The sequence below is a fragment of the Acomys russatus genome, chromosome 9, assembly GCF_903995435.1.
Source record: "Acomys russatus chromosome 9, mAcoRus1.1, whole genome shotgun sequence".
In the NCBI taxonomy this organism is placed as follows: Eukaryota; Metazoa; Chordata; class Mammalia; order Rodentia; family Muridae; genus Acomys; species Acomys russatus.
Window position 1 is genome coordinate 32,691,796 of NC_067145.1, and position 20,721 is coordinate 32,712,516.

General features: G+C 51.5%; 1 protein-coding gene across 1 annotated transcript; it reads right to left on the bottom strand.

Moving 5' to 3' along the window:
* Window positions 1-1,476: 1,476 nt before the first annotated feature.
* On the bottom strand, window positions 1,477-19,488 carry Slc6a19 (solute carrier family 6 member 19). The gene is made up of 12 exons (XM_051151079.1): window positions 19,205-19,488; window positions 12,501-12,641; window positions 11,208-11,345; window positions 9,504-9,685; window positions 9,279-9,389; window positions 8,824-8,936; window positions 5,935-6,063; window positions 5,637-5,793; window positions 4,084-4,288; window positions 3,810-3,969; window positions 1,941-2,103; window positions 1,477-1,802 (listed from the first exon to the last, which is right to left on the bottom strand). Exons 1-12 carry the CDS (start codon window positions 19,404-19,406, stop codon window positions 1,599-1,601), a joined length of 1,905 nt encoding a protein of 634 aa, XP_051007036.1. The 5' UTR covers window positions 19,407-19,488; the 3' UTR covers window positions 1,477-1,598.
* Window positions 19,489-20,721: the final 1,233 nt, after the last annotated feature.

The following is a 20,721-nucleotide window of genomic DNA, read 5'->3' on the forward strand; positions in this document are numbered from 1 at the left end:
GGTGCCTTGTAGGAGGACTCCATGTCCAACAACGGGAGCTGCAGCTGGTAGTGGGTGGGGCTGGTGTCACCAGGTAGGAAGAATGTGACTGGCATCAGGGCCAACCACAGTCTCTCATCCTTGTTTGTGAGAATTCTCAGAAACTCTAACTTGACTTAAATTTGGGCTTTTTCATGGAAAGAGGAGGGCAGTAGCTTGTTGTAACAAACCCCAAAAGTCCCAAGTTCCTGTGGCTGAGGGTGGATGTGAACTCAGAAACAACCAGCCTTTTGGGGGCAATGCGGAGGGGGAGAGGTAGCCATAGCCTTCCCTGGTGACACTGAAGCCACAGGACTGAAGACTTCTAGGCTTCACAGTCACTGGGGTGCTCAGGACTCTTGGAGTGTTCTCAACAGCAGTGGCCACAGCTGAGTTAGTCTGTAACTCTCCTTCTCCAACATTTGGCTAAAGATTTACGGGCTCGTGCCCTCTTCAGAAAGGCACAGCATGGCTCCTGCTTCGGCAGAGGAGGAAGAGGCAGCTTGGCTGCCCAGCGGCCTGTTCAGCAAGCGATGACTAAACAGGCATGCAGGAAGCAAGGGTGAGTCGTGTCTGGCTGAGACAAGCCTCCTCAGCCTTGCCAGTCCACCGGCTTGCTTAAGGAGCAGAAGGGCCGAGACTTTTAACGCAGGGGCCTTGGCCCAGCAATCACAGCAAGGCGCAAAAGGTCAGCCAGGAGGAGGCAGTGACAACATGCCCAGGAGCCAGGCCAGTAGCATAGCCTCACCTCCTACCTTCCACTCAAAGGAAAGGAGATCAGCCTGGGGCCTCCACACCTTCACATTTGACTCTCTGACAGGAATTTCCAGGACAAGGTAGGTCCTGAACCATGTCTGTCCCCGTGTAGTCTATGCCCTATGGTGAGGGTAAGCAGAGGGCAACCAGGCCAGAGTGGTAGGTACTTCCATCAAGAGCATGTAAAAACACATTTTAAACATGTATGCCATGTGTACAAAGACAGCCTAGGCATGTGCACATACCTGTATGCAATGCACAAACACAAATACACATGTGCATGCATGTACATATATAATACACAAAATTCACATGTGAAGATACACACATACATACATGTACCTAAGTTTGTGAGTGCTGGTTCATACATCCACATACATATATCTATAGATGCTCATGTGTGATATGTGTATACACAGATATATGTGCACACATGTATTAACACATGAACATATATAAGTCCACATAACACATATGTGCATATACATGTGTACACAAATATATAGGCAACTCCCTAGTGTATATATACAAACATATGCACAGCATGCATACATAAACTCACACTTACACATATACACACTTATGTACACATGTACTACATGTGTGTATACGCATCTATATATACACATGTAAAACTGGAATATACACATAAACACTCCTATGTGGCCCACATGTTTGTGTAATGCTTGTGTACACATCTGTATAACACATAAATACATGTATATATACTCACACATTTACACACATACTGCTCACTTCCCCCGATGGCCCTGCCTCTTGCCTCCTCTAGACGCCATCTTCTGCCTTATGCAGGTGAGGCCCATTCAGTACTTAAGGTCCCCATTCACAGAGGTGGTGGATGGTGTACTGACCAGCCCATGGTGGTCGCCAGACTTCTGGCAATAGTTTCTGATGAGCTTGTAGATGGCAAAGCAGGGGATGGTGAGGCAGGGTACCCCAGCCACAATGACCACCACTGCGTACACCCAGTTGGGGTATTGGAGCTTCTGCGATTTGGGGAACTCCACCTGAGGAGAGAGCCACAGGTAACACATGGGAGAGAGGCCTGCAAACCCCACTGACACCCCCTCCTACCCTCATTCCTCAGCTTCTGCTTTCCCTTCAGGTCTCCTCCCTCTCCATCCAGCCACTGCCTGGGCACTCACGTAGGAAGGGTCCCAGACGCTATAGGTGAGCCTTTTGTTGACCTCAATCACGAAAAAGAAGAGGAAGATGACCAGCATAATCAGTGGGCTGACCACTCTCCACGTGACTTGCCAGAAGATGTTGGGCTTGTGGCCAATCATGAACTCAATGTCCCTGTTGAACCTGCAAGCAGAGGTCAAGGGTCAGTGTCACTGGTAGCTCATGAAGGCCAATGGCTGGCCATCTTTCTATATCTGAGCAGTGGTTTTCATCTTGGAATGTGTGGCTTAGCCTCCTTTCCTTTATAAGGGCCTCTGACTTTGCAGACAACGGTGTGCCTGCACTCAGGAGGGTCCCAGGCTGTCACTGTCAGTAGCTACCATCTAAGCGGTTTGGAATCCCCACAGAACTGTACTATGAGTTCATTGTCAGAGATCTCACAGCCTCACTTCTTGTCATGTGACAATGAGGGCAGTGGGCCATGAGACTTCCCTCTTTCCAGTTCACACAAGCCTCGGCAGCCCCTGTGTGAGCAGCAGCACTCTAAAGTCAGGTGACACACACCATTTCCTCACCTGCTCAAAGGTGGCTCTGTGACAGAACTCCTTTCAGCATACAGGGATTTGTTGTAATCAGAATGAGACATACAGAACAGACTGGCCCCAGCAGACACTAGGACTTAGATGCAGTCTCCGTGAGGACCATTGAGGGACTGAGCCATTGAACCTGTCGCCAGTCTTCACATCCTTGGGCAATCACTTTTCCCTTGCCCCTGACATCGGTGTGAAACTCAGACCACTGTGCATGTGCTAGCTGCAGCCACTCCAGCTTTCAGTTGGTACATTCCCTGTTGATGCCTCCTAACAAAAGCCGCAGGGCTGGCCCTGCACTCCTCAGCTTTCACATTGCTCCCTCTGGTCCCACTCATGCTGATGTAACCTTGTCCATGTCCCCTGTGAACTTTCATTTTTGAGCAATTTAAAACAGCTTTTCCAAAACAGGGCCTACACCAGCTTAAGTTTAACGGATACCTGCAGACCATTCTAGAGTGGTCCTAATGCAGCTTCTCCTGAAGACGTAGCTTCCTGCATCCCTGCCAAGCAATGACAATGATGCCTGAAGATGGTAAGTCAAGCTGACAGTTGGTAGTGGCCCTCTGTGCCTTTCTGTGCTTGAGTTCTAGAGAGCTCCTGAGGCCCCCTGAGCTCCATTTTGCATGCCTCCTTTCCCCTTCCTCGCTTCCCACTCTCTCTCTACCTTTTCCCTAGACCCAGTGCTGCTTTTGGGGCCCCAGACTGAAGGTCATGTTTATAGTTAGAGTATATATTTTTTTCTTTTTTTTGGTTTTTCGAGACAGGGTTTCTCTGTGTAGCCTTGGCCATCCTGGACTCACTTTGTAGACCAGGCTGGCTTTGAACTCACAGCGGTCCGCCTGCCTCTGCCTCCCGAGTGCTGGGATTAAAGGCGTGCGCCACCACGCCCGGCGAGTATATATTTTTTTCAAGTGGTGCAGTCAGATGCCTCTGAATTTTTATTTGTATTTTCTTTCTCCGGCACCCAAAGTTAGTGTGTGTCAGTCTCGAGTACCCCTGCAAATTCCTGCCCTTTGGATAGACAGCAGGGGCTGTTTAGATTGCTTCTAATAAGAAAGGTGGCACCACATCAGCAAGGCTAACCCTTCACCCTCTGGCCTCTCTCCACCTCTCGGACCAAGTGCAAGGACTAAGCCACCGCCAGCCCACTCCTGTGAAGGATGTCACAGTCACTTGCACAATAGTGACGATGTCATCCCATGGCTTGCCTACCTTCCCTTATCCCCCACTTGGCAGGCTCAGCTTACAAGGATTCTGCTAAAGATGGTCCTGTTGCCACGGAGCTTCCCCTCCTACCTGTCCACTCCATACACGTAGACGACGGCGAACATCTCACAAAAGGCGATGATTAACAGAGGGATGGAGCCAGCATAGCTGTCCAGGAGGGAGAGCCAGTACTGGCCTGAGTTCAGTGTGAAAATGAAGGCGATGAGATATGTCCCCAAGCAGATGAGGCCTGTGGCCAGACAGGGAGCAGAGTGGCTACAAGGCTGCTCAAGCCAGGGCTGCACCCACCATGGCCACTAGGAGCAACAGCGGGTCTCACTGGGGTGGTAGGCTTCATACATACCTGTCAACAGTTCTTTGGGCCACTTCTTAGGGGTGATATTGAGATCCTGAAGGGGTACAACCACACCCTCCATGTTCCCAAACATAGATGAGAGGCCCAGGCAGAACAGCATGATAAAGAAGAGCACCGACCACAGTGGGGACACTGGCATCTTCGTGATGGCTTCGGTGAAGACGATGAAGGCCAGGCCCGTGCCCTCCACACCCTGTACCAATGCACAAGGTCATCTGAGCTTTCTGTCCCTCTCCTCCCTCTTGGGTCAGCTATTCCTGTGGCCCTGGATTGCTTCCCCAGAGGTTGAAGGTTAAATCCCTATTGCTGAAGGCACATGCACTTTGGACACAGGTTCAACAGTGGCATCCATATCTTGGCACTAACCAATGGCTGTTTAACTGAGCTTAAAGCCCATTCAAAAGGAGGGAAATCATGCCCAGCACTGGACCAAGCCAACTCCCTGGAACAGTGAGGTCACAGACCTAAAAGAAGAACCTGTGCTGCTTTACTAAGCCAGCATAATTCCTAACTCCATACCAAATATCTGTCCTCATACCCACAGGTAAGTGTAGCCTTCACCCCTCATCAAAGAGATGTCTCTCTGCATCAGCTAAACGTAGAGAGCAACTGACCTTAGGGTGTCTATGCCCAGTGGATGCATCTACAATGCAACTCGGTACCCACGGTCCAGGGAACATTAGGAAAGAGGGAGGAAGAAAGACTGCTAAGAGGCCCAGCATCAGAGAAACAGCTGTGGTATTGTCTTTTATGACAACACCTCAAGCTCAGAGCACCCGCCTAAACAAGACATGAACAAGAGTAACATCAATAAGCCGGGCAGTGGTGGTGCACGCCTTTAATCCCAGCACTTGGGAGGCAGAAGCAGGTGGATCTCTGTGAGTTTGAGGCCAGCCTCGTCTACAGAGTGAGTTCCAGGACAGCCAGAGCTGTTACACAGAGAAACCCTGCCTTGAAAAACAAAACAAAACAAAAAAAAAAGAATAACACCAACAGACATGCTAATGAAGTAGGGGCCTCTAAATCTCACTAAGGGGAAAAGGGAAGGACCAGGCACCCCTAAAAAAAGAACTACAGGCAACTAAGGAATGCTGAGAGCAGGAGAATCAGAATTCCCCAAGATAAGCCCCCTAGTTGGTTATCCAATACCAAGTGATCAACTCTGAGGTAATATACACACAGGTCACAGTAAATGGACCCAGCAGGTTGTGTTAATACAGCTATGCATATATGTGTGTGTATGGCAGCAACAATCAAAGAAAAAGAGCCCATGAATCTGAGGTGTTAGGGGAAGTGTGAGAGGGGCTGAAGGGAGGTGCAGGGGGTGTTTGTATAATTGCTTTGAGAGGCTGGAGGAGTCAAGTCAGGAGATGGATGAAACCGTGGCTTCTTCCTCCTGGCAGATTTTTAACTTCTGCCACTCCTGGAGGGTAAGATGCTGACTGTGTCAAGCCCCAGTATATGACTCACAAAGACCAAAAGAGGATATCCTCTCTAGCTCACACATGAGACTTTGATGGCATGGGGATCACCACACCTACCTCAGAAAGGAAGGTGTTAATGTTACAGGTCTGGAACTCCAGCTGCGCATAGGCCGCGGGATCGGTGGCGTTGCACCACTGCTGGAAGGCCTCAAAGTTCTCTGAGGTCACATTGCCCTCAGGCAGGTCAAACCCATTGATGAGGGTCAGGATGTTCCTGGAGGTGAGAAAAAGGGCTGCTGTGCATCCTAGGTGGGAGTTACCCAAAGGCTCAACTGGCAAGGGTTGGGCAAAGAAGGGTGGGGTCTGTGTGCATGCCCCCCTGAACACAGCCCAAAGTGCTAGGGTGGCAACTCACTTGCTGACACAGTCATCAAAGCGCTCGGTGGCTCGGAAGCCAATGATGGAGTAGACCACGGTGGCTGCATACACAGATGTGAAGCCATTGATGATGGACACAATCACAGAGTCCCTCTCACAGTTATTGCTGAGGACAAGAGCAGTGTCACCGCAGGACAACATAGCTGACTCACAGGTGAGGACATACCCCGCCCTACCCCAACCCCCCCCCCCCCCCCCCCCCCCCGTGCTGAAAGTCAGCACACAGCAGAACCAGTGTGTCTAGGCCTGAGACTGGGCTCCTGAGTGTTCATCAGTGAGTGAAAGACCAAGGTGATGTAGGGGAACCCAGAGCACTCAAAGTGACCAGAGGTCTGTGTCCTGACCCTGAACCAAGCTGCTGTCCTCCTACCCACACAGATCACAGCTATAGTGACCTCTGAAAGCCCAGGTATCAAGAGTTGGAGGTTCCTAAATCAAATCCCACCTTGGACCTCAGACAGTCAGCCTCACAAAAGGGTCATTTGAGCCGGGCATGGTGGCACGCACCTTTAATGCCAGCACTCAGGGAGGCAGAGGCAGGAGGATCTCTGTAAGTTCGAGGCCAGCCTGGTCTACAAAGCGAATCCAGAACAGCCAAGATTATACAGAGAAACCCTGTCTCCAAAAAAAAGGTCACTTGACCTTGACCTTTCACTTCCAGGTACAGGGGTCCCCATGAGCTAGAGGATTCCAAACCACGTTCTCTACTGCTTGAAACATCTCTCCCAACCCAGACCTCTCTAAAGATGGAGTTGTACTTATTTGTGCCATATGATTCTGTTTATGAGAGCAATTATAAATTAGTATTTGTAAAAGTAATTCAGTTTATAGCCCCAAGGGCTAGGAGAATCCCAGAGAGGGGTGGGCTACCTGCCTAAAGTAAAAAAGAGGAAAAGAGATTCTAGAATTTTCCAGATGGGACTTGGCCATCCAGGCCGGTGTTTGGAGCAAGGTAGGGCCATCCTGGCCATTTGGCCTTGTAGCATCTGTGCCCCTCAGAAGGACGGATGCTGACTCAGAGCACAGGGTGGAGTGTGCTAGGATCAGGTCCTTGGTGTACTTCTGACCAGCTGAGAGAGCAGGGTGTATGCACAGAGGCAGCATGGCCCTGTGTGTTCATGACTCTCAGGGAAGCATGGAAGCTGTGGCCACAGCTCAGGGGCTGACCCAAGGTTTTGGCCCTTACTCACTCTCAGCCCTCTGTGACCTAGACCTCACACTGACATCCTGATTGGAGCCTCGGGGGAGTCCCATCTGGAGACACTCAGCACATCTTGAACACACCCTAATCTTCTGATCCCAGGGTTCCAACCCCCAACCCTCAACACAGCTGTCATGGCGCTGCCTCACGCTGGGTCAAAAGCAGAGTACACAGATCAGTCAACAGCACCATGTCATGCCACCTGGAAGGAAGGCTACCCTCAAAACACAGATAATCACAAGTTGGCAAGGGAAACTGAGACACCCCCTCCCCACCCCTGCACAGCTGGAAGGAACTTGTTGTGGCATGGTGCTGTGGAGAGCAGCCTGGTGGGTCTTTAGACGGCTGGTCATGGAGTGGCGTGTGAGTGGAATAGTGGCAGGGCTCCTCCCAGGTATAGACCAGACCACAGCAGCCACTTGCAACTCTGAAAATGGAAACAGCTAAAGTCCCTGCAGGGCATGGGTAAGCACGTTCAGGTTGACCACACAGCAAATGGTCAGCCAGCCACACAGAACTGTGGCACCAACACGCTCTACGTCAGGGAAGTATCAGGTCAGCGAGAAATAGACGTGATAACTGCACAACTGTGTGAATGTACTACAGGCGCTGGGCTCATATGCTGGGCTCGTGTAGCCTAATGTGGATGAACTGCATGGAATACAAGTGGTCTGAATAAAACTGTCATAAAAGTGTCGTTCACCCACAGCTCCATTTGGGCTTCTCCTGCAGTGGCACTTCCAGGGTTGCTTCTAGAACATTCTCCGTGGCACCAGAGGAGGCTTTCTGAAGCCTGAGACCCATTCATCCAGTGACTAGAAGGCCATGGTCCACATGGAACACCTATCCCTCCACTCACCTCCAGCACATCCTCTGAAGGATCTGCCCTCCCAGACCACAGGCACACAGACCATGCCTTCCAAGAATAGACTTCTCCCCAAAGTCTTATTGTCAGGCTCTGCCTCTGTGCTAGCCCTGCCTGCTGCCTTACGTCTCTCTGTGGCCTTGCCTATCCTGGGTCTATGAAGTTCTGTTTGCTCTACCAGGAGCCTCCACCCACTTCCTGCCTAGCTCTCCCTCGGGCTCATCACTTCAAATCACTGTCTGATGCCACTGCTTTCCCCTGATGCTCCACTGGTCACAGAGGGCAGGTTTGGTTGCACCAAGCCTGGCTGGTGATCCCTAAGCCTTTGTGGAAGACAGTAAACACCATCCACATTCTCTCTGGCTGTTGGTGCGGAGTTCTTCATAGCTTAGCACCTTCCCAAAAGGTATCGGGAAGAGATGCGTGTCTAAAGCTGACAGGGTCATAGCCTTCAGGATCTGACCTGACTCAAGGGAATGTTTTGGGAGTACCAACATACCTGAGGCCCAGAGTTCTGAGTGGAGAAGGGAGCATACGAGACCAAGCAGCAGGGAAGATCAAGGGGCCCAGCAAGGAGAGATCCTCCCAAAGCCAGTACCTGCTTTTCCTGCCAGCTCTGTTCTGTGCTTAGACAGGACCAGTCAGAGGGCAGCTGCTGAGTCACACTGGCCAACATTGGTTGCTGGGCACTGTGCTTTCGGAAATACCTTCCTTCTTTTCCTTCCACGTGATGTGGCAGGAGCTTCTAAGGGTCCCACAGCCCCCATCCCTGCGGGCCATCCCTCCAACTCTATACTCACTGCACAGAGTTGTAGCTGGAGAAGGAGATGAGTCCCCCAAAGGCCAGTGAGAAGGAGTAGAAGACCTGAGCGCCTGCGTCCAGCCACGTGTTGGGGTTGGCCAGCTCCGTGATCTGCCATTTCAGGGACTTGGCTGTAACTACAGGAAGCAGGCCTCCCCTTCCACTAAGGAAGAAGCCAGCTCCCTCCCCATCGGCAGATGCCATTCTACACAGAGGAACAAAGTCAAGCCACCCAACAGTCCCCATCCAGGATACATAAGCCCCATGAATAGGAATAGGATGGCTCCTTGCCAGGCCCTTTTCAGCCAGCTACACACTGGCCTGGCCATCAGACAGTTGGCCATCACCATATAGAAATAATCTACTCCTGAGGCCAAGAGAGAACCCACCATGGACTTCTTCCATGGGATCTGAAGCCCTAGGGTAGTCAGGTGGTAGATGTCAGAGACTCACATTGGGTGTGAAGAGGAAGACAATGCCGTTGGTGGCACCCTTCAGAGTCAAGCCACGGATGAGGAAGATGGTCAGCACAACATAGGGCAGGGTGGAGGTGACGTACACGGCCTGTGAGGAGCACAGTGGGCGGGGGGGGGGGGGACACAGTATGGGATGGGTGCAGAGGTAAGACAAGGAAAAGGGTTAATTCAGGGGGGCAGCATGCTCAGCGGTGTACCGCACCTTCCCAGTGGTCTCGATGCCACGGATAATGCACACGTACAGTACACTCCAGGCACACGTCAGGCAGAGCAGGATCCACCACTGGATGGAGCCCGAGTCACTGATGGAAGTGGAGATGTTGAGAGTCTCTCGGTACCAGAAATAGTCCACGGACGAGCTCTTGGCACACTCTTCCACGGAGCCTGCAGAAGCAGATGAGCACGCACATCAAGGTGCAGGTCAAAGGTAGGGACAACATAAACAGTCCAAGAGAAGGGGCAACATGGAAGGAACATTCAGTGGCGGGAACCTAGCTGGGGTCTGAGGCGTTCAAGGGATACACTTGTGCACATAGCCTCGTGTGCACACATGGGCACATGGGGACAGCACGCACTCTGATACAGGTGCATGCACACACCTGTGTGCACAGATGTCCTCATCTGCAGGAGGTCTGCTAAGAGACACTGGTCGGCTCTTCCCTGACTCCTGGAAGAAACTACCTATTACCACTAAAGCAGCAGCTCATGGTCTTTGGGACTCTGTGACTATGGCTGTGTTCATCCACGTTACCCACTACCATGGGCACTTCTTCCTCAAAGAACCAACTTGGGCTCTCCTACTGGAAGAAACCAGGGATAACTTCTCCCTCCACCAAAAGGGGCCCATCTTGATGGTTCCTGAAGGTTCGTGTGAAGCCCTCAGAGCTACCCTGTGGTAGTCAGGACAGTGGTTACCAAACACAGGTCCTGGGCTAAGACTTGTGCCTCTCTGTCTCCATAGGAGAGGTCCCTAAGAAGGTAATGGTGACAATGGACATTTGTGGCAGAGTGGTGTCTTTGTGCAGAGACCCAAGGAGCACAGAGGAGGGAAGCAGAAAGTCTCCTACCGATGATCTGTACCCTCTAGTACCTATCAGCAGTGCTGGCTGGTGACTTGGAGTCACCTGCACACTTCGAATGGTCCTCTCCTGATGGTCTCAGCCATGTGGCCAGTAGGACACAGGAAATCATCATGTTTAAGGCTTTCTTCTTGGGCTGTGGATTCCTATTTGTTGTGAGAGGGTGTGACACTGCAGCCCATACTGGCCTGGATCTCACAGCCTCAAACTGTGGCCAGCTTTTTGCCTCAGCCTCTCAACTATTAATGTAATTGATGTGTGTGTGTGTGTGTGTGTGTGTGTGTGTGTGTGTGTGTGTGTGTGTGTATGAAGAATGTGTTCATATGTGTATAAGCTCATGTGCAGAGGCCAGAGATCAATTTTTTTGAGCATCATTTCTCAGGAGCTAGCCATCTTATTTTTCGAAGCAGGGTTTCTCACTGGGACCTGGCCTCACTAACTGGACTAGGCTGGATGGCCAGCAAGGCCTTACGATCCTCCTGCCTCTGCTTTCTCAGCTCACTGTTTAGAGGTGACACTTGCTTGGCTTTTTAAGTGGGTGCTGGGGATTGAACTCGGGTCCTTATGCCTTTATCGTGAACAGTTTAGACTGACTATGCTATCTCCCTAGCCCTTACAACATAAATGTTTAAATGTTCTACTGCCTTAAAGATGCTCTAGTTTTTGCTAGGCCTCATCATCCAACTCTTAGAAAATGAGAGGGTATCCGGTCACAAATTATGACCATCTGTCTAAGAAGATCCCAGCAACCATTTCTTCTCCTCATGTCAGATGGGCAGAGATGGTGGATGGCATGTGCATTCCACCTTCCAGGGCCAAGGGCTCACCTGTCCGGTTCTCGTTGAGTGGACACTCACTCCACGGCAGGGGTTCCTGAAAGGAGTTGAAGAAATACCACATGACCCAGGCGATGATGGTGTTGTAGTACAGGCCCACCATGAAGGACACGAACATTGAGGCGATGCCTGTGGAAGGGACGTCACTGTGGAAGATGTACTGGTACCTCTAGCAAGTGAGTACATGGGTACCCATCTATGCTGTCCCTTCCCAGGGAGACTGTAAGACAATGGGAGAATGGGAGGGGCCTGCTTTCCAGCCTGCCACACCTAGAAATGGATACCACTTGCAGAGTGAGATCAAGGTCTCCACACTCTACACCGTCACTTGCTCCACTTATGGCCCTAGAAGATTTATCCAGGCAAGTGGTCACAAGAGCCCCTGCAAAGAGCCTTTTGACAACTTCGGTGGGGGTGGCTCTGCCTCAGGGAGACCTACTCAGTAAGTCCCAAGCCAAAGACAGTTGGGTAGACTCGGGAAAATCTCTGCCAAGAAGCAGGGAGGGGACAACAGGTTGACCTGTAAGGAGTTTCATGAACATGCTTTTTTGACTGTTAAACTAAAAGCCAGATGTGTGTGAAAAGAAAGAGAGAAAGATAGGAGGAGGAGGAGAGGGAGGAGGAGAAAGAGGAGGAGAGGGAGGAGGAGGAGGGAAAGTGTAACAGGCAGAGAGGCAGGGGACGGGGTGACAAGGGCAGGAAGGGCTTCACATGAGGGAGAGACCACTGTGTGGGCTTTGGGCTGTCCAGCATTGGGCTTGTGAGAAAAACACATCTGAACTCTCTGTCCGTGGACCCTGCCCTTCTCTTCCCTGGCTGGAGATCCCACACCACTAACCTGCATTCTCAGCTCTCAGTGAGCCGTGTCCTCTTAGTTAGGTTGGAGGTGGGTCGTAAATGAGTGACCATACCTGGGCTGGGGACGGTGCTGGGTGTCCTTGCTGAGTGTGTAGGAGTGGACAGAGCAGACAGGCAGCTCCCCCTTCTGGCCCTGGAGGTTTTTGCTCTAGGAAGTGGGGTTAAAAGCTCTCCACCACCACCACCCCCCCCAGCATCTAGATCTCCCTGTGCCCTGGGCTCTGCAGACTCAGGCGACCTCTGCTGGCCTGTCTCTTCCCTGATGACCATAAGCAGCCTGACCTAGACGCTGCAACCCACACGCCCATGGAATCTAGTGAAAGGTCCCTGAGGGTCTCCGGGAGAACGTGAGCCTGGAACTGATTTGGAAGGCTAAGGAGGAACTAGACTGTAAAGCCCAGGCCAGCTGGGAGCATTGACACACACCTACACCCTTCAGAGCCGGGTGAATGGAGCTCCACACGCCCACGCTGCCCTTGCGTAGCCGCTGGCCAATGGCAAACTCCAGGTGTAGCAAGGGGATGCCCTCGAGCACCAGAAGGATGAGGAATGGGATCATGAAGGCCCCTGGATGGGAAGAAACAAGACATGCCATTACAGTGCAGGACACCACCTGGGGACACAAGCACTTCCAAACCTCTCTCTAATGGTTAGATGTCACCAACAGCCCTGTGGTGCTTGAACAGAGCTGATGTGCAGTTGTAAGCAACGTGAGTGGGGCCACAGCAAACTTCTCGGCCTGGAAGGGTCTCTTAGCAGGTAGAGAGTCTCCATCATCATCTGTGTTAACACTCCCTGCTGGCTTGAACAACACTGCCATTAAACAAAGCATGTGACACCACCACCATGCTCACTGACAGTAACACCGAGACCCACAGGAGCTTACTGGCTACAGATGAGTCAGCTCCAGGCCTCTCACTGACTACAGCCTTATAGACAGAGGGGCAGAATCACAACCTCCAAGATTAGCTGCTACGGGGACAGTGTGCCGTTGCTTGGTCAATTAATGCTAAATCTGCTGTCAGACACCAGCATGAGAAGGAACCTCTTTACGGGCAGTGCTGGGCAAGTTGGAGAGGAAGCAAGCACCCTTTGGCTTGGAGCAGTCCCATTTGCTGGTATGTCTTCTTTACTTCAAAGTGTAATAAGGACAGTAACAGTCTTAAATAACTGGCCATATTACCCTCATCTGTGCAAGCCCCTTTGTACTACAGACCTAACAAACTCTAATATTAGGAAGTGTGTTTCTCCTGTGCTTTAAGAAAGCAATCTTCAATAGTGTCCTGTATATTAATTATATTTCTATAAGAGCTATAGTAAAGAAAGAAGTTTAAATGGTGTATGACAGATAACAATGGACTAGAGAGATGGCTCAAAGGATGCTAAGCACGTGTTGCTCTTGCACCAAGTTCCTTCCATTTCTGGTACCCATGTGGTGGCTCACAACCATCTATAACTCCAGTTACAGGAGATCTGACACTTTCTTCTGACCTCTGTGGGCACCAGAAATGCACATAGTACTCTCCTAAAAAAAAAGAAAAAAGAAAAGAAAAAGAAAGTAGACACCACTATTAACAGATTTCAGAAGACAACCTGTGGACAAGGAGAAAATATTTGCAAACTACAAGTCTGGTGAGGTATTAAAATTCTCAGAATATTTAAAGGACAAACTCAAACAAAATCCAACTTAATGATGGCCACAAGCCACCAAAAGATGCTGGCTCAGAGAAGACACATGAAAAGGTGTTCACACCACTGACCATGAAGAAATTTCAAGCCCGAATTGTGAGGTGCCACATCACACCATGAGGATAGCTACAAAGGCAGAAAAAAAAAAACTAATAAGCTCAGGCAGAGGTGGAGACTAAAGCGCTCAATGCGTTGGTAAGAAAGCAACCACCATGGAAAGCAGTAGGGTCACATCTGGGGAAAATGAGACACAGGACCACCACGTTACCCAGCAATTCCATGTTCCTAAGAGAACTGAAAGCAGCACCTTGAGGTGTTTGACACCATGTTCACAGCAGCACCATTCAGTGGCTGAGTGGACGAACACACTGTGACCCATCCATACAGTGGGATTTCAACACATAGAGGAAGGTGGAGAACTTGTTGAGTTAGGTAAAAGCCAGCCACCAAAAGACCAAATGGTCTACTGTACAGGTCCTAGATACAATCTAGTCACAGAAACCATAGAATGGAGGTCTCAGGGGCAAGAAGCAACGTGGGGTGGTGATAATGAGGACAGTTTCAGTTGGAAAGGATGAGAATTCTAGAAGTGGACAGTGTTGGACTGTACAACCTTAAGAATGCACTTAATGCTAGGCATGGTGGTGCACGCCTTTAATCCCAGCACTCGGGAGGCAGAGGCAGGCAGATGGTTGTGAGTTTGAGGCCAGCCTGGTCTACAAAGTGAGTCCAGGACAGCCAAGGCTACACAGAGAAACCCTGTCTCAAAACAAAAACAAAAACAAAAAAAAAGGTTAAGTACTTGAGGACTATTTTAAAGTAAGGATAGACATCTGCTGCCTATGGGAAGTACTGCTTCCAGGAAGCCCAGGTTTCCTCTCCACAGGTGCCTTGTAGGAAGGCCAGCACCAGGCTGCTGCTGACAGGAAGGAGGTGGCAGGAGCTTTGGGGAGATCACAATGCATAGGAGAACTTTCACAGGTGTTCACTCCCAACACCACCACATCCTGTCTTCTTAGGAAAACACAGGCAGAGAACTGCGGCTGAGAGCGGCCACTTTTTCTATTGTTTCTGTTGGAGGTCTCAGTGAGGCTTGGGGAGGACGAGGCTCAAGCTGAAGCCACGGCCTAAGAGCGTAGACTTGAGTGCAACCTGGAATTAGGAATGTGCAGGCCCAGTACAAGGCCTGGACTCCCTTCAACACGTAAGAGCCTCTAGTCACTGACCTGGGATTCTGTCCTGTAAGGACTCGTGGAAGTCCCTTGGGGATGGCCCAGAACCAAAAGCTGTGGACCCACCGTGGTCCCATACATACACAGCCCTTCATGCCCAGGTGTCTCTGGCAAGGCCACTGGGCCTATAACAGAAGAACACCAAGACATCCTGACAGTCATCTGAAGAGCGCCACTCAGTATGCAGCCACATCTCTTCCGGGCCAGGGCACCATTATCCTACCTGACGGAGACAGGAAGAGACAGAATCCAAGAAAGTCAAGGAGAGAGGCAGAGAGGAACAAGGTTTAGGGAGATGAGAAGGGATAGAAACGAAGAGACTGTAACAGATAGACAAAGAAAGACAGAAAGACACAAGGGAGGATAGAGATGAGAGACAGAGAGGCACACAGAGATAAGAGACAAGGAGAAACCGAAAGACAAGGGGAGTCATAGACAGGCAACAAGAAAAGACAAAGAGGGTCTGCAGGAATAGAGAGAGATGCTCTCCTTTCTCTAAAGGCCCTTGGGTCCCTGGGGTGGGCCAAGTAAATGAACCAAAGATTGTAGGCCAGCACTTGTCTTCCCTGTGCCCTATGCAGGGGAGTCAAGCATGTGGGGGCGGGCCAGCTGCTGGCAATCTTGAGGTGCCTGGCGTGGTGCCAATATGGTGTTCCCAGCTCACAGCAGCAAACTTGGTACAAGACCTGACCTTCTGTGGAAGGTGACAGAGTCCCAGCTCTGAACAGGGTCTTCATCTTTGAGCTGTTGTACCAGCTCTCCACATGATGTGGGGGGCAGTGGACAGGGTATGGGTATTGGCCAGGGGCGGAGCTGGAGCTCAAGGATGGAGTGCCAAGGACTAATGTCCAAAGGTCCCCCAGAGATAAGGCCTTTCATGCTGCCCGCAGTCCTCGGCATTTGCTGTTTACACAGAGAAAAGCACCAGCACAGACCATGGCAAAGTGGCACTCAAGGGAAATGAATATGCAGCTTAAATACAGCCTTTTCTGTATTTGATTCATGGATGGGAAAATAAAAGTCAGGGCTGAGGAGAAGGGAAATGAGTGGAGGAGCCCAAGGGCTTCAGGCTGAGCGAGGTCTACCCTATTCTCTCTCTCCAGCTGGAGGCGGAGGGTGTTGCACACACTTGCTAGTGCTTGTACACAAACAAGGTCACCAGGTCTAGAGCAGGGGGTGCTGGACTCACTATATAAAGGATACGTGGAAAAGTTGGGAACATTCTGTGGGCACCAATGTGGTCCTTGAAGGAAGGAAGGAAGGAACCGGGCCAGCACCCGTGACACCCACCTTAACTACAGTGCTGTTGCTGCCTGGACACAGAGCAGGAGAGGTGGGTTCCCCAGTGTCCTAAGACTTCCTATGAGGGAAGCCATGTCTAAGGATGCCTTTTGTGAGCATGCTCCACCCATGCAGGCTCTTGAGTGTCATGGGTAGATATGGTAACTTCTGTGTGCAAAAGAGTAGGATTAGGGCCCTGCTGACAAGGCTAACACATTCTTCCTCTTGTCACCGGCCCAGTGACGTGCTCCCTGGGTTTGCCAAGTGCATCCCCCAAGTAGGCTCAGTGTTGGAACCACCCTCACTATCCCCCCATCATGTGAGAACACTAGGGCAGAATGATCTAGGAGGCAGAACCTGGACTGCTCTGTGTCTACACTACCTCTGAGTACACAGTCCTCAGGAGAGGGCCCGGAGCAAGGCCGTCTCACCAGGTTCTCTATGGAAGTTGGTGACCAGCTATAAAAATGTTGGTGGGCAGTCTAAGTTCCCAAGAATAAAGCTGCAGAGGAATCAGGGCTGCCTGGTTCTCATGTCTGCTCAGCTTCACTGACCCATGCTGCACTGGGGTTTGTGTAGCTGACAAACCCGAGAGCTATCAGGAGACAGGATATCAGGGTATACAGTCTAAGAGTACTGGATCCCCAAGACACCACCCAGCTCCCTTGTTCCTTTGTCTACCAATTCCTACCATGGTCTGTTGTCCCTCCCCGACCCCAAAAGCTCATGGGGGCCCTCAGTCCTCTCAGTAGGATAGATTAGGGCATCAGCCTCACATGCTGGCTTTCTCCGCCAGGGTCCAGAGTTTCAGCCCCTGTGTAATTGTGGCTGAGAAGTCCTTAAGAACAGGAAGTCAACCCTCAGGTCAGGATGACCATCTCTGGGTTCTGCTCTCCTGAGTCCATCTCGCCCAAACACAAACTTCCCTTCCTTCTGATTGTCTGGTACATGGGGGAGGCTGTTAAAGGCCAGAGTGACCTAAAGACACATGACTCCTCCAGACGTTCTTCCCACTTTATCTGGGCTATCCCTCTGAAGTCAAGGCTCAGAACAGTGTGTCCGAGGGACCAAGGTTATGGGCAGAGCCCTCACTGCCCTCTCCCTCCTGTCTTCCCAGTGTTGGCACAGAAGTCTGCCTGATCCACAGACCACTACCCCACACATCTACAGGGGCAGTGCCACACCCTACAGGTCCCAGTCCATTGTTGGCTCAAAGAAGCAATGGTGTCAGGTGCTAGGAATCCCTATCAAGTTCCCACTGAAACCTGAACCTTAGGCACGGCTCTTGTGGAAATCCCGAAATTTTCTTGTGGGACAGACTCAGGACCAACCCTTCTCTCCTAGGCACAGGAGTGACCTGACACATCTGCGCCTTGCCTCCCCCTGCAGAGTTCCTCCACCTCAGGACAGTGCAGGAGAGCCTGAGAGTGCCCTACCTGGGTGGAAGTGGGAGGAAGGCCATGCTCTCTTTGTTGTGGGGGCATCTACATCCAGATGTGGTCCTCAGAAAGTAGAGGGGATCTGAGAACAAGAGGTTGGAAAGCCTTTTGCTAGTTCTGTTGAGATCACTTGGGACCTGGGTGAGGTCACCTGGGTAGCTAACCCTGGGACTGACAGCTCTTTCGTTTGCTGTCGAGCCTGGTCTGGGTGAAAGGTAATGGCAGTCATAAGCAGCCGACCTACACACGTACACAGCAACACAGAGGCCATTTCAGCTTTGCTGTGACAACTTCTCATCACAGTGCCAGTGGGTGACTGAACGAACTGGAAGTGAAGAAAGCTCCTGAGTCAGAGAATCCCGTGTAAGAGGAGAGTGTCTGGAACCCATACAACCCCACCTGTGGCACACCCCAGGCCCAGCAGAGCCAGTTTCTACAGCAGCCAGGCCTGCCCAGACCTCCACTGACAGCACCACATTAGGAAGGCAGAGCCTTGGCTCAAGGTGAGGAGGCAGAGGCAGAAGCTCCCCCAAGGCTGTTTGTGACGGTGTGTGTGTGTGTGTATGTGTGTATATGTGTGTGTGTGTGCATGTATGAGTGTGAGAATATGTGAGTGTGTGGATGTGTTCATGAGTGTGTGTGTGCGAGTGTGTGTGGATGTGTGCATGTGTGTGTGTGTGTGTGTGTGAGAGAGAGAGAGAGAGAGAGAGAGTGTGTGTGTGTGTGTGTGTGTGTATTCATTTCCTGGTATAGCAGCTCTTGTGGGGCTAGGGATAAGAAAAGCTGTAGTATCAACTTGCAGAAGTGATATGCGAGCCAGTGGGGAAGCTATGCCTGTGACCTCTGTGCCCCATCTGTGCCCTCCTGAGCCACCTGGAAGTGTGCTGTGGACCACCTTCAGTGCAACAAGGGTCCAGAGCCTGGGGCTCTCTGAAGGGGGTGGGTGCAGCTGAGGAGACATGGGGCCTCACTGGGGAAGCCAAGATTCTCCTAAAGGCTGCCACACAAGCTGAGGCTTGCTAGTCAGTGAGTGCGGCAGCTCCTCTCTGTCCATGCTAGTTCAGTGCCAGCCAGGAGTCCAGCAAGACAGGCTCTGTCCTCTGAGGATCATGCTTGGAAACCCAGATTTCCCTCTTCCAACAGGGACAATACAGTGCCCACCTGCAAAGTGTGCCCAGGTGAGTGTTCTGCCCTCAGGGAGTGGTGACAGCTCGGGGAACTAGCTATACCAGCCCCATCTCCAGGGGGAGATTGTTCTGCAGCCCCAGCACAAACCAGCCATTCACATGGGCAAGGGCAGGGCTCATGTCCTTTACCAACAACCTGAGACCATTGCTCTAGCTCTTCTTCGCCATCTGCAACCCTCTCCGGTGCTGAATCCTGGGGAATGCCCATCCTGCGTCCTTGGTCCGTGTTGTTTACTCTGGGACTCCTGCTTTGCCCTCAACCCATACCTCACCCAAGCCCCGACCCAGGTCCCATCTCCTACCTCCTCCATGGCTCTGGCATAGGTAGGGGAAGCGCCACACGTTGCCCAGTCCCACACAGAAGCCCACACAGGTGAGCATGTACTGGGTTTTGTTGTCCCATTTGGGCCGGGAGCTGGCCTCTTCCTTTTCAATGACTTCTAATTGATCCAAAGATGGAATCCGGTCCTCTAGGCCAGGGTTGGGCAGCACGAGCCTCACCATGGTGGTCGCTGGGTTCCTCCTGGCACACACAGGCAGTTCAGCAGCCAAAGGGCAAGTGGTGGTGTCCAAGAGCCCCAGCTCTTTATAGAGAACCTTTGGCACCTCACCCCAAGCACCTGGGCCGAAAGGAGGCGTCAGCAGATCTGCAGGGTGCGTCCTGCAGCACTGTTAATGCCTTATCTGCAGAGGCACCCAGCCCAACCAGCTAAGCCGCCCCCTCCATTCACTGACAGGAGGTCCTGCCCGAGGCCTGAACACCTCTCCCCCTGTGTAAACCCAGACATAGGCCAGTGTTGGGTGTGGAGGGGGGCAGTGAAAGACCCACTTCCCAGGAAAGAGGGCGGGACCTCCAGCAAATCAAATAGATGGTGTCTGCTGATGTCCTGTGAAGGCCAGCAGGATGCTGACTCTCCCCAGACTATTGGAGCGCCCAGAAATCTGTTTCACCTGTAGGAGACTGAGCAGGAGTTTTGCCCACCCCACCATCTTTTCTGAAGTTTCCCTAGATCAGCAATCTGTTCCCTAGTTGCTGCTCACATGAAGTGCCACAGTCTGGCTTGGGTTCCCCAGGCACAGATCTGTGCTCTAAGTGCCCCCTCAGAGGACCTGTGGCTACACCCAGATTTGTTCCGCCAGGGAGCACTCAGAGGATGAGGAGATTGCTTGTGTTGATGCCAGGCAGCTACAGCAATGAAGTCCTGCCCTGGGCATAGTGGCCAGATGGGAGATACAGAGAAGCCAACATCACACCAGGGATGAGCAATGGGTGCCAGGAAAGGCTGGGGGTAAAGTACTTTACTTGGCCTTTGAGGCTGGATGGCCAAGGAAAAGTTCCCAGGGGTTGTGTCTAAGAGCAGAAACAGAGATAGTGTGCATTTCTTGCATGCTTTGCAGGATAGGAGCACTTGGGTGGGGCATGCCCTCTGTTCTGAGCAGTTCTCCTCTGCCTCTCCTGCCTACCTCATGACTCCCTCTTCCCTGGGAGCTATCCTGAACTTCCTAAGGGCAAAGGATAATGCCCCTTACAGTCCTCCCTTCTCAAATGCCCTTCCCGCCTACCTTGCGCCAGCCTCAAGGGTCAGCTCTCCAGGAGGGCCTTTCCTGGACTCTACTGACCAACCTTCCCCCACCTCATGTCCTTGCCACACATGACCTTCCTGGAATTCACAGGACTTTTGACGTTCTGTCATCTTTTTTTCTCATCACTGTCTTCTTCGTCTGTAACTGTGATAGGACGTTGAAATTCTGTCTCTGTTTATTTCTTTAATCAATAATCCACACCACTAGATGATGATAATTCCCCCAAAGCCCAGCT